Genomic DNA, 14,155 nt, shown 5'->3' with positions numbered 1-14,155 from the left:
GGCTGTGACCACCGGTGTGTCAGTACCAGGGCTGTGACCAGCGGTGTGTCAGTATCAGGGCTGTAACCAGCGGTGTCTCAGTAACAGGGCTATGACCAGCGGTGTGTCAGTACCAGGGCTCTGACCAGCAGAGTGTCAGTACCATGGCTGTGACCAGCGGTGTGTCAGTACCAGGGCTGTGACCAGCGGTGTGTCAGTACCAGGGCTGTGACCAGCGGTGTGTCAGTACCATGGCTGTGACCAGCGGTGTGTCAGTACCAGGGCTGTGACCAGCGGTGTGTCAGTATCAGGGGCTAATTTGGTGCAGGGGCCCATGAATGATTCAGAAGGGAACGTTCTTCCAATGGGGTCGGACCAATGTTTTGTTTATTTGTAATTCTATTCTAACATGCCAAAGAGCGATTCTTTGTTTAGTGCCCATGGGGTATCATCGACGACCAGCTTGTCCCCGAATTATACTACATCTTTGGATGTTGAAGATAGAGGTGTTATGAATGTAGTGAGACTAGACTTGATCTAGACCAAGTAATAGTAGTTATCTTTATAACACCAGTTCATCATCTTCATCAACACTCTTTAATTACTCTTTATCAATTGTATTTAAAATCGCCTTGTTAACTATACTATTGTTATTCAACTATTTGATCGAATCGCAATTATTATTCACTAAATTAAACATGCACATGAACATGTACATGTTCATCTCCAGTAAAAACTCTTTGAATTTTACTTAAAAACGTACCACAAATTAAACTCCACATTTAAGTTTAATCTTTTGAATGAAGATAAGATAGATATTATTCAAAAAGTAACTTCCATAATGGGCAATATGGGCTGCACCATGAAACTTTGCATTTGTATGTATCATTTTTTCCCTATTGTCTTTGTCTCTGTCAGCAGGTGGTCTGGATTGGCAGACTGGTTGTTTGCGGTGACGTCTGTCAGCAGACCTTTCCTTACCGGCCTAGTTACCAGTCTCAGGTTCGGCCGTCATACACTATTCATCGCAGTATCACATCACTTGCGTCCAACCTCGGACCTGGAAGAACCAAATTCTTCTACTTACGGCGTTATCCCTCGTGGCCTTATTTGTACCCGCTTTGCAAAGATCGAGAAATGGTTATGTGAAATCGTCTACTGTTTATGTAGAAAAGCCGTCGTGTTATTTCTTTCTTCGTTTTTTTTTTACATCTCAGAGAGAGCTGTCAGAGGTTGGTCGTTGGTTGATCGCAGTGAGGTCGACCCGGTGCGGTTTTCTTGTATGGTATGTATCCAAACGTTTTATGTGTTGTGTGTTGTTACGAGCAGTGTCATGTTGACAATATCACGCTCCATATCAACTTTCTTTTATGAAAGTTTGTTAATGTTGGTTTTAATTTGTTTAGAAAAACTTTTTAGAAGTTGTCAGGTTTCTCACAATTGTTCAAAAATCATGCAAGGTAATATCTTTTTTGCGTGATTATCTTAACTGATTCATGTTTTATGCATCAAGCTTTTTTTGATATTTTGACAATCTAGCTTATGCTGATGCATTAAACAACTTTTTTTTTTAGCAAATTTGTCTGTGTGAATATTCCAAGAAAGGTTTTCTGATGTAGGGAAGGTTACCTATTTAAGGTTATCTAACTGTATTCATCCCTTACAAAATGTTGGGCAGTTAGTGGAATTAATCCGGCGTTTGACAATTGAACTGAGTAAACAAATAATTTAAAGTGTTTCATATTCCACAATGGATGTGAAACCTATCCTCCTCTAATTGATGTATTAAGGTCAGCTCATTTAAATAATTCAAACCCTCTATTAGGGATTAAATGGGAAGGTGTGGTGACTGACAGACCTGTCTACAGCACAGCCATTCTTTATAAAACATAACATTAGCAAACTATTTATTATCAACCCTCCAATAATGATGAAATAATATCTTAAGGTAGGCCTTTATTTATACAATTTCAGAAATACTGAATTGTTACACATTGATACAACACAGCCAAAAGTAGTTCCGTAATGACAAGGAAATGGGTTTAAAAACTATACTTGATTCAATAGATTGAAGTGAATGTAGAGAGGCAACACAAGCGATATAATGTTGTGTTATAAGAGGGTGCTGAATGTGACTGGGTGCATTATAAAAGGGTGCATGATGCTGAATGCCACTATCATCTCTCTAGAGCGAGGAGCCAGCTGTTTGAAACCATGAAGCGCAGTAAGCACCGTGCACACAAGGAGAAGAACGGAGGTATTTACATTACATCTTTCCCGAGGTCTCTTCATGTGCCCAAAGGATTTGAACAAGATGTTGACATGACGATGTAAATGTCGATAAAAATAAAAATGTTTTAATATTTCTCTAACTAATATAATTCATTTTTTAGAATTTGTTATTCTTCTTAATTGAACTTGGAAATGAACATTGCCTTGAACCAGAGAAACAATCCCCAAATCCACCAGTGCAATCTAACGATGGCGGAGCTGTTTGGCCAGGGGGCGCCAGAGACAGAACAGCTGTGACCTGACGAGCTCCATCTGTTCAATCATCTCCCGCTGTGTGTGTCTTCCCCCCCCCCACTCTAGATGAACCGGCAGTTCTGGAGACCGAGTCCCTGTTCATGGGAGGCCAGGATCCGGACACGGTGTCACTGGCCTCCGTCACCGCCGTCTGCACCAACGTCTCCAACAAGAGGCGAGGTTCACACCGCTGGAACACAGCAGACACATACCATAGCACTAACACTGATGAAGAACCTCTGTGGTCCTAAAGGCATAACAATCGGATTACATTTTCTTATTGTCCTTGCTACTGGTGTACATCACATGGAACATTAATTACAGCGAGAAGTGTAGTACATTAACACACACAACAGCACATGAGACATCAGGTAGGGAGTTTTTTGAGGCCAGGGATGGCAGAAATCACCAAGCTCTTCCCAAACTAGGGTTGGTAGGGTTGCCTTTAAGCACGGGAGAAAGGAACATTATTGAACACGTGAAAAATGTTAGATGATGTTTTTACCTTACCTTAACTTACCTCATCTCACCTTACCTGATCACCCTACATTACCTCACCTTACCATACAATACCTCACCATACCTTAAAATACCTCACCTTACCTTAGAATACCTTACCTTACCTAACCTAACAATACCTTACTGTATGTATTACAATACTTTACCTTACCTAGCCTTAAATACCTTACCTCACCTTACAATACCTTACCTTACCTTACAATACTTTACCTTACCTAACCTAACAATACTTTAGCTTACCTGACCTCACCTTATACTTGTCCTACCTTAACGAGCACCAACACCCAACTGCCGAGGTAAGTCAGATCCCATCCCACATGTCTGCCAACCAGAGACAACAGCCAACCACCACCCTGAGGGGTCTGTTGGTGGCTTTGGGGCAGTTAGCACCTTCAGCTGACCTTGCCATGTATTTTCTTCTATATTCTTGATGTACCACATTTTATCTTAAGTTGTTTATCTAATCTTATTTAACCTCATTTTAGATCAAAGCCAGACATTAAGATGGAGCCCAGTGCGGGGAGACCCATGGATTACCAAGTAAGGCAACGACCACACAGAAAAGTTATTGTACAGACTTGAGTTTGTTCATCCCTCCCCCTCATGTATGGGTCCACTGATGAACGGTTTGTGATGTAAGGTGAGCGTGACGGTGGTGGAGGCCAGGCAGCTCGTGGGCCTGAACATGGACCCGGTGGTGTGTGTGGAGATCGGCGATGACAAGAAGTACACGTCTATGAAGGAGTCCACCAACTGCCCGTACTACAATGAGGTGACAATAGCAACAATGCTAATAATACTAGGCTCCTAGTATCGATTCATTCAAATACAATCAAACAATGTATACAAAGTCCTTATAAAGAAACAAACCCTACCAAATATTTTTCCTTCCCCCCCCCCCCCCCCCCCAGTACTTTGTGTTTGACTTCCACGTGCCCCCAGACGTCATGTTCGACAAAATCTTGAAGTTGTCTGTAAGTTGAGCTGCAGTGGTGCTTCCACAAAGTCATTCTTAATCATGGTCACATTGGAGCATTTATAATATAATATAATAATAATAATGATCTTTGATTGTTCTCACCCCAACCGACTACCAGGTCATTCATTCCAAAAACCTCCTGCGCAGTGGTACACTGGTGGGGTCATTCAAAATGGACGTTGGCACTATCTACACTCAACCAGGTAAATGATGAGTGGAAGAGTTGGCCCAAATACTCATGAATCCTACCCAACAGCACACTCTGTGGTCAGGCATGTGTCACTGCAGTCGCTATTCATGTGTATTTTAAAATAGTGTTCTTCTGTTTTTTAGAACATCAGTTTTACCATAAATGGGCAGCTCTATCAGACCCTGAAGACATCACGGCCGGATGTAAGGGCTACATTAAGTGTGACATCGCCGTCGTGGGGAAAGGAGACAACATCAAAACTCCACACAAGGCCAACGAGTCGGATGAAGATGACATCGAAGGGTAAAGGGACCCCCCGTCAATTGGACATGAATTTTGTCCTTGCAAATAGTAACTAGGTGGTATATTTCTGAATCAACCAAACAATAACCCAGCATGTATTTTTAAATAAGATGCTTCATTGAGCCCAGACTTAAAATGTTCTAGCCAGGGTAATACTGGAGAGTATTAACTTAATAAAGATGAATTGAAAAATTTACTACAAACGGCCAAAGATATGCATAAAAATTGTCTATACACAGTAGTAGAAATGTATGTGCAAAAATGTATGAGAACTTTTATTATTGACAGTAGACAAGATGAGGTGATTGTCGGAATAGAAGTGAGTTAGTCAAATTGTGAATTTTATTCTATTTTATTAATTTTGTTAACCTTTATTTATTTAGAAAATCTCAAGACTTATTGACGTTAGGCACTTATCTTGCAAAAGAGATCGCAGCACAATCATGAACAACACATGACATTGAGCTTGTTCATCTGGATGTCACAGAGCAATGGCCGCCTCCATTTTGTAAATAGAGTAGCATAGGAATGTTATCAGTAGTCATGGTGTTTTGATCAGTCCACAAATTTATCGTGAATGAATTGGGCCATTATGGGGTGACACTGTTTCATTTGAAACCGCCATAGTGTTTCTCAAATGATAGGTGACGAAACAAAGTTTAGATTAGCCTTGGTTACGATATATTTACATTTATTTTGGATTTTACATGACTACAACTCTCTTGAGTCGCGACAAAAACATTAAAAAATCCCATGATGCATTCTAATGTACAAGCCCTATGCAGGCAAATTACATGAACCCGTCCAAGGTGGTGTTGAATGACCTCTGTGGATTGCGGAGGTTGTAGTTCTCTTATCCACATCTACCTCTGGCTACAGTAATCTGCTGCTCCCAGAGGGGGTTCCTGCGGAGCGCCAGTGGGCGCGGTACTACCTGAAGATCTACCGGGCTGAGGGGCTGCCTAGGATGAACACCAGCATCATGGCCAACGTGAAGAAGGCCTTCATAGGGGACAACAAGGACCTGGTGGACCCCTACATACAAGTGCAGTTCGCTGGGCAGAAGGTGACTCAGAGTGGCAGACAAGTTATTGACCACACTGGATGAGATAGCGTTAATAAAAATGATTTCCTATTAAATAATTAATTAATTCCATGATCATAGAACTCATGATGTGAAGCCCTGTGTAGCTCGACGGGTAGAGCACTGCATTAACACGGCCAGGGTTAGGGTTAGATCCCCATCTGTGGGAATGAATGTATGCTATCGGTGTTGATGAGATTCTGTGGATGGAAGCATCAACCAAACGTTAGAAGGAATGTTTAAAGAGATATTTTTATCATTTACTTTCACTTTCTGGAAGTTTCTGTCGACCATTTTAACCGATGATCTTTACTAATTTATTTTCACTCCAGGGCAAGACCACGATTCAGAAGAGCAGCTATGAGCCCATCTGGAACGAGCAGATTGTTTTCACTGAGATGTTCCCCCCGCTGTGCAAGCGGATGAAACTCCAACTCCGGGACGCGGATAAGGTCAACGACGTTGCCATAGGAACGCACTTCCTGGATCTGCGCAAAATTTCAAACGAAGGAGAGAAAGGTGACTACTTTCTCTGTCCCTCATAAAGTCTGTTTCTATCCAAGCAATAAGCAGGGTTTAAAGTAATAGCTGATTTAATAACTAAATAAATGCATTTTCTAAGTCATCGCTGCATGGGCTGGGGTACACAATTTCAACCAGCAGGGGGCCGTAACTACCGTTTTAGCTCTTTGTTGACTAGTGATGGATTCAAGGATTATTTTCTTTGATTCAGTTCGCGTCAGTCAGTTCGCCAAGAAGAATCTTTCAGAATCGTTTGTTCGATCGTTCGTTCAGTCGAGTTTCCGGTAGCGGTGAATCGAATCTTGGAATGCACGGTTCTCAGCGAGTCAGTCAGACTCAGCTCCTCCCTCGTTATCATTCTCAAACAATCTTGGAGTAGATTGGCGAACACAGAGCTTGCGTGTTGCTGACGGATGTCACAATCTCTGTATTCGTCAATCTACCTATTGAGTCTTAAAAACAAAATGGCGCTGACGGGTGATCTACTGATGGTATTGTGTCTACAAAATGTCCTTTTTAATAAACAATCTGTACTCTTACAAAGTTCTCAATGCCTCGTTTTATATGTTAAGACCCTTATTATACTACCAAAGAAGTGTCGGGCTACTTTTAGCCTTTTAAGTGGTTTAAAATAGCGATTTAGTTTTTACCATAACCAGTGCCCCCATCGTTCCAAGTTTATAGCGTTTTGATAGAATCAGCTAAAAACAGCCAACTGAAGAAAGCGTCTATATGCGTTTTTTGTGCTCCAAAACGAACGTTTCAACTCGTTATCATACAAAACATATCCCAAATCCATTTTACACTGGAATTACCCTTTAACTTATCAGCAAGATAATAGATTGATTTAGAAATGATGGTAGGGGTCCCGGGTGGGGAACGAACCATGAAAGAACGAGACAGATTGAAAGACATTCAAATATTTGATTAATCTGGCATGACACAGAAATTCACCATGCATTTACCATTTCACTGATATTGAATCGTATTATCATACGCTCGCTCACTAAGCCTCTACCCTCTTCACCACTCACAGTCAATGAACGAACAGCAAGCCAGCGAGTCAGCGACTAGAGGGTGTGGGAGGAGTCGAGTCTGAGAATGACCGAGACGAACGAGAGAGAAGAATAAGTTTGGCTTGTTCTTGTTAAAGATTTGTTCATTTGATCTGATTCGGTCGTGACCGACCCATCTCTAGTTGACTCGCAATAAACCTGGATTAATAGGTTGCTACTGGATAAACCTGAAACATGGAGCCTAACTGACAATAGATACATGCTGTTATGTCAGCTTTAGACATTAACTTAAATTGTTAAAACTTTAATTAAGTGTTCTAACTGTCCCATCAAAGCTGCTGTCGGTAAAATTTGAGGGTTGCGAAGGGAGAGAACAGAAAAGTGCAGCAGGGGCAGACGGTAATTCTCACAGAGCATAACACTCACTATAATAGCCGACTATGTGACTAGTCGGACTAGGTAACCTATCTCTAGGGCATTTCCATCGGATTACGCTTAAATTATAGCTCTTATACCTAAAGTATACCTTCAGCAACTTGAACTTACCAATAACGAAAGGGTAACGAACGGTTAAGTAAACTATGATCAAATTTAGTTCTCAACTGAACAAGACCTGATACTTTACCAATGAACCCCCTCCACCCAGGCTTCCTCCCCACCCTGGGGCCCGCCTGGGTCAACATGTACGGCTCCACCCGGGACTACACCCTGATGGACGAGTACCAGGAGCTGAACGAGGGCCTGGGGGAGGGCGTGTCCTTCAGGGCCCGGCTGCTCATCAGCTTGGGCCTGGAGTTGCTGGACACCTCCTCGCCCGAGATCACCTGCTCCACTGAGGTGCAGGTGGAGGGCGTGCCCAACATCTCCGAGGTGGGCTCCTCCGTTGACGCTTCCATATACCTTATATATTTTATTACATTTTTCACTTGGAATGGGGGAAATATATGTAAATATAAATGTTTTTTATTCATATATATATAACAGGGGGGGGGGTTCTAGTAGTGAATTATTGATTCACTACAATACAGCTATGTGCATTATTACTGCGACGTATGCGCTAGGGGAATGACTTTCTGTGGATGGTATGCTTCAGTCCCGCTCACAGACTCAGTTGTTTGGCGAGGGCTCAGGGATTCCTCCATGTTGATAGAATAGTCTGTTCTGAAGGATCAGATGACACGAGTCTAAAGGGACCGTGTTACACAGTGTAGCAGCCTGTCATGCATGACAACAAGGAGCACAGTCCAAGCATGAATTTATGCGGACATTTCTTGAACCTCCACTTGTTGAAATGGCCACAATGACCCCCCCTGGTGGAAGTAGATCAATGAAGCCTCTGTTTCGTGTCGACTGAAACACGGTTTGATATAGATTTTAACTTACCTTTGGGTGGAATATCGTTATTGTGTTCAACGTGACCTTGTCTGGGAACGAAATGTGTGTTATGTTATTGGGTGATAGGATTCTATGTACTTGAATAGAGGGTTTTCCTGACTAAGTATGGATTATCTCCATGCTGGGTGGAGGTTGGAGTAGTGTTGACCCCTCTGTGTTTCCAGTCCGCCACAGGAAAGGTGGAGGAGTTCTTCCTCTTCGGCTCCTTCCTGGAGGCCACCATGATTGACAGGAAGATCGGTGACAAACCCATCAGTTTTGAGGTCACAATAGGTAAAGGCTATTGATTCATACTGTATTGACTGACAATTTGTGTTGATTTCATTTTTGATGGATTATTTGGTCTTAATAAGTTAATACGTCTAATTATTAAAACAAATTAATAAGTTAGTTTAGTTAATAAAATTAATACGTTATCAGCCGTTCAGTTGTGATTGCATCACTCAAGTAGTGTTTAAATCCTATTGAATTGCCCCATTGCTGAACGATACCCCCACTACTACGCTTTGCTGCAAAGACACATTTCATCCTTCATGCATGAATGTATTGGTTAAGCTTGTTACTTTGGCTCATAATGTAATTTAATTACATTACTCAAGTAGAACTCAAGGATAGATAAAGACGGATGAAAGTATCTCTAGAAAGCTGATCTTTACAGTGTCCTCGGATCCCATCAAGGGTAAAAGAGGACATTGTTCATTGGTTGAGGTGTGATGCTGAGGAGAGACTTACTTGACTTGCCAGGTAACTACGGCAACGAAACGGACGGGGTGTACAAGCCCAAGGGCAAGGGGAGGAAGGGGAGCGGCGATGAGGAGGAGTCTGAGCTGATCCAGAACTCCAGCGACGAGGAGATTGATGACGACCCAGACCTGGCCGCCGTGGCATCCACGCCCCCCATGAAGCCCGTCATCACGGACAGGTTTGATTGGCTCAAATTCAATTGGTGCATTCTCACGTTCGATTAGTTGATTCTCATGTTCAATTGGTTGATTCTTGACATTTGTACATTTGATTGGTGGATTGGTTTATTATTATGTTTGAGCGGTTCATTATCACATTTAATTGGTTCATCTATGCTGAGATTCTCTGTTGAATGTAACACAATAACACTATATAACACACTGTAACCAGATGAAGATGATTTGATCAAACTGCTGCAGAATATCGTCCGTGTTCAGAGTTGCTTAAAAAAATATATGGTAACAAAACCTTTTATTTTCTCCCAAATATTCATCAACAAGATTGCCCTCATCTGCGACCCTTTTAATAATCACAATTAATAACAAAATGTCATCAGAAAAATGTACCTTAAATCTTCCATGCTACATTTGGATCCTCTCCATGTGGGCCAGTTTGAACTGAAAGGTGTTCTGTCTGTCAGGAACTGCTCCCACCTGTCCAAGGGCCAGTTTGACAGTTTAACCTGAATGGAGTTCTGTATTACATGACCTATTGACAGTTTGACCTGAAAGGCACTCTCTATTACAGGAGTTGCTCCCACCTGTCTAAGGGCAAGTTTGGCAGTTTGACCTGAACAGAGTTCTGTATTACAGGAACTACTGACAATTTGAACTGAACAGTGTTCTGTATTACAGGAACTACTTCCACCTGCCGTACTTTGAGAGGAAGCCCTGCATCTACATCAAGAGCTGGTGGCAGGACCACCGGAGGCGGCTGTATAACGCCAACATTATCGACAACCTGGCAGACAAACTGGCAAGTCGTTGTCTGGTGCAAATACAGCCTTTATGTGCAAATACAGCCTTTATGTGCAAATACAGCCTTTATCCTTTAGCAGTGACCCCAAACACAGCCTTTATCATTCAGCAGTGACCACAGATACAGCCTTTATCCTTCAGCAGTAACCACAGATACAGCCTTTATAATTTAGCAGTGACCACAGATACAGCCTTTATAATTTAGCAGTGACCATAGATACAGCCTTTATCATTTAGCAGTGACCACAGATACAGACTTTATCATTTAGCAGTGACCACAGATACAAGCAGAAAGGGAGTGCCACAGCTAGCCACTTGTATAATGGCTGGGGTTATTTGATGTTTCAGATTGAGATTGTAGCGTATTCATAGCTTAACTTTAAACAGTTGACCCCGAACTAGTTCACTAGTAGCGAGTTGTGCTCTAGATGCTGCTATTTTACTTTGTATTTTATTTTATTCTATATTCTCATTTACATCCATTTGCAGTCATTATTTTTAAGGCAAGCAAATTTGGAATTTATTTTTGCTTGGTGTTATCACCGCGTGATATGAAACCATGACAACATCTTGATTGGCATGGTTGTGCAGGAGGAGGGGCTGAACGACGTGCAGGAGATCATCAAGACGGAGAAGGCCTACCCAGAACGCAGACTCCGCGGGGTTCTAGAGGAGCTGAGCATTGGATGCAGGTCACTAGACACTCACTACCTTCACTATGCTCACTAGGACCACCGTAGAAAGTCTGGCTTAGAAATCAACATTCATTAATCCATCCTTTCAGCATCGGCTGTTTTCACTGGCTGTTAATGTGAAGCCATGTTATTTTTATAAAATCACTTTTTTTGATAACCAGAACAAACAATTAGTTATCCTAAATATATTGGAATAAAAAGTCATAGTTGTAGCAGCCATAGCATAGGAGTGGTATTGGCAGCAGCTGTATTCGTTGAAATTACATCCTTACATTACAATAAATGCCTTCACCAATCAATATATATCCAAAAAGTGCAAGAATCAGCTGAGTACATAAACTTCCTCAAATTAGCAAACAGTTTTAAGTGAAACAAGACATAGAGAAATATTGTTGAAAATATACTGCCTTTATTATATATGTTATTAATTCATTTTAATTACATTTAATTGTATCGATAGTAGTGGTAGCAGATGCAGTAGAACGTAGCATAATGTGTGTCTGCTGTTGTGATTCCAGTCAGTATTTGGCCCTGGCCAACAAGGACCAGAGCCAGTCTGGCAGAACCAGGCTGGACCGGGAGAGACTGAAGCTGTGCTTGGCTGAAGTGGTACGACATTGAAACACCAGCCATGTCCCACTTCCCAGGAGTTGTGTTAGCGGCTCTGACCAACTCTGTTCTTCTCTCTTTCTTGGGCCTCTTATCTGGTCCAACTGCCTCTGTTTTATTTTGTTCATTTCTCTTGCCTCTTATCAAGTTACTTCATCCTGAGTGCCGATATTACTTTGTTTTATTTATTGTATTGTATTGTTGCTTTTAACTGCTTAAAGGCAACAGCTACTACAGCATTTTGAGTTTGGAGGAAAACCCTTTCAATAAAAAGTGTAAATGCTATCATTATATATGTTGGTGCGTTCACCTCTGGGGTTGGACTGATGGTGGAACTGGGGGATTGACTGGAAATGATGCTGCTTGCAGGAGAGCATCGGCCAGCAGGCCAAGACCATGAGATCTCAGGTGAAGAAGAGCACCGTGAGAGATAAGATCAAGCTGGCTCAGAACTTCCTGCTGAAGCTGCGCTTCATGGCCGAGGAGGTATGAAGAACCAGATGTTTGTTGGTTGGTTTTGTTTGTTGTTGTCCTGTGAGTTCCTGAAATGTCAATGAAACTTTTCCATTGTGTAATTCATCCAATGCGACAAACAATTCCAAGACAGGCAATTGTTTTGGTTTGTCTTGGAAAGATCCCTATGTTTTTTTTTTTGGTCGGTGCAGTGGTCGTGCAGACAGTGTGAGCTCTACTGTATACACAGTATTCATCAGAGCTCACATTTCAAAGTGCTTTCTAAAATCCACAACAATAGTTCAGCTCAACATAGCGCATTATAGACGGGCGCGACATTACCAGTAAATCAGTAAAACCATTTTGTCATTCAGCGTTCATCCAAAGCCGCCGTCGAGTTAGGCCGAGGACAATCAGTTCTGACTACAGTTATGTACAGTTCTGACTACAGTTAAGTACAGTTATGACTGGAGCTATAACCTCACACAATCTGTGGGAGGAGCCTATGCGTGTTTGCGTTTGGTTTATATCCTGGTGACCGTGTGATCCTTCTGGCGGCCCCTCCAGCCCCAGCACAGCGTCCCAGACGTGTTCATCTGGATGCTGAGCAACGGGAAGCGCATGGCCTACGCCCGCGTGCCCTCCAAGGACATCCTGTTCTCCAGCGTGGACGAGGAGACTGGCAAGGAGTGTGGCAAGGTCAAGACGGTGTTCCTCAGGGTGAGGCCAGCGCGCACACCGTAGCACACGATAAGAGATGTCACACGACCGGGGGGACGCAACATGGGAGTCACAACGCGCACATGAGATCACATGACGGGAAATATCACAAAGAAACACATGGCATGAGATCACATGTTAGAAAATCACATAAAAATTCAATGTCAGTCTCTTCAAATTGGCATCACAAAGATTTTTGTTTCGTTTTCTTTGGCGACATAGTTACTGAACAGATAAACGTTAATTACTCTGTAAATACTATACCAATACCATTCTAATGCTCAAATACTTTTTTTAATTGAACAAAAAAAGCTTTTTATGCATAATTTGGAATGACGATAGACTCAATGGCCCCCCCCCTCGCCCACCTTGGCTCACAGATCCCGGGTAAGAAGGGCTTCGGCCCAGCGGGCTGGACAGTGCAGGCCAAGCTGGAAGTGTACCTGTGGCTGGGCCTCAACCGCCAGCGGAAGGACTACCTGAGCGGCCTGCCCAACGGCTTCGAGGAGAACAAGCTGTCCAGGCCCGGCCTGCCGCCCTCACCCCCCATCAGTCTCACCTACATGAGTAAGACCCCCCCCCCCCATCAGCCTCACCTACATGAGTAAGACGAGTTAGAAGTAGTAGCACTAGTAATATTGTACTTGGCAACAGATGCACGCAAACATGACTAAATATATGCCGGTCATTTTGAAATTGAAGCATTGTCACACAAAAGTATGTGTTGACATTAGAAACATATTGTAAAAGATAAAATCTCTCTCTCTCTCCCTCTCTTTTTCGTGGGTGTGCAGTGAAGCAGATCTTCCAGCTGAGGGTGCACATGTACCAGGCCCGGAGCCTCTTCGCCGCAGACAGCACCGGCCTGTCGGACCCCTTCGCCAGGGTCTTCTTCTCCACACAGAGCCAGGTCACGGAGGTGAGGAGAAGAACCACGACACGTCTTGCCAATACCTAAAGTAAACGATCTATGCTAAATTAAAGGTTCTATCTGTGACCCAAGTGCAGACATGCACCCTGAAAGCATGTCAATGCAAAGAACTGTGGGAACAAAAAAAAATAAGATTCAAGGTTGTGAAAACTAGGCCACAAGAGGCAAGGATAGCAAACCTGGATGTCCGGCTACAGGACAGGAGACAGGGCTAATTTAAAAACACACTTACACAGATGAACACAATGTGCACGGGTGAAGGAAATACTGAGGGGAAGCTAACCTTATTCTGAGTGAGGAAGACATCTAACGGATAGGAGTAAAACTACATCGGTGATACACCACCAACATTTATTACACTGTAACATCCTGAAGATGGATACAATACATATGGATACAATGACAAATGGTGTTACTGGTTCTCTCTCGCTCTCTCTCTGTCTGACTCTCTTTCTGTCGCTCTGTCTCTCTCTCTATAACTCTCTGTCTCTCTGACACTCGGTCTCTCTCTCT

The 14,155-nt window shown here is 42.7% G+C and overlaps 1 protein-coding gene across 1 annotated transcript in view; it reads left to right on the top strand.

The window, feature by feature from the left end:
- Positions 1-1,222: 1,222 nt before the first annotated feature.
- LOC307087263 (otoferlin-like) overlaps positions 1,223-14,155 on the top strand; it is a gene marked incomplete at its 3' end in the record, with an annotated part of 29,880 nt that continues 16,947 nt past the window's right edge. The window contains exons 1-20 of the mRNA XM_079752764.1: positions 1,223-1,264; positions 2,169-2,236; positions 2,572-2,680; positions 3,510-3,564; positions 3,665-3,796; positions 3,936-3,998; positions 4,122-4,206; positions 4,337-4,496; positions 5,376-5,562; positions 5,913-6,099; positions 7,765-7,988; positions 8,678-8,786; positions 9,258-9,435; positions 10,112-10,232; positions 10,826-10,926; positions 11,448-11,538; positions 11,908-12,024; positions 12,559-12,711; positions 13,092-13,278; positions 13,506-13,630. Of these exons, the coding sequence (XP_079608890.1) occupies positions 2,194-2,236; positions 2,572-2,680; positions 3,510-3,564; positions 3,665-3,796; positions 3,936-3,998; positions 4,122-4,206; positions 4,337-4,496; positions 5,376-5,562; positions 5,913-6,099; positions 7,765-7,988; positions 8,678-8,786; positions 9,258-9,435; positions 10,112-10,232; positions 10,826-10,926; positions 11,448-11,538; positions 11,908-12,024; positions 12,559-12,711; positions 13,092-13,278; positions 13,506-13,630 (2,427 nt within the window). The 5' untranslated portion in view covers positions 1,223-1,264; positions 2,169-2,193. The remainder of the gene's footprint in view (positions 1,265-2,168; positions 2,237-2,571; positions 2,681-3,509; positions 3,565-3,664; positions 3,797-3,935; positions 3,999-4,121; positions 4,207-4,336; positions 4,497-5,375; positions 5,563-5,912; positions 6,100-7,764; positions 7,989-8,677; positions 8,787-9,257; positions 9,436-10,111; positions 10,233-10,825; positions 10,927-11,447; positions 11,539-11,907; positions 12,025-12,558; positions 12,712-13,091; positions 13,279-13,505; positions 13,631-14,155) is intronic.

The sequence above is a fragment of the Pollachius pollachius genome, assembly GCF_949987615.1.
Source record: "Pollachius pollachius genome assembly, chromosome: 15".
NCBI lineage: Eukaryota > Metazoa > Chordata > Actinopteri > Gadiformes > Gadidae > Pollachius > Pollachius pollachius.
Note: the sequence above shows the minus strand (reverse complement) of the source record. Positions and strands in the feature narration are given on the sequence as shown.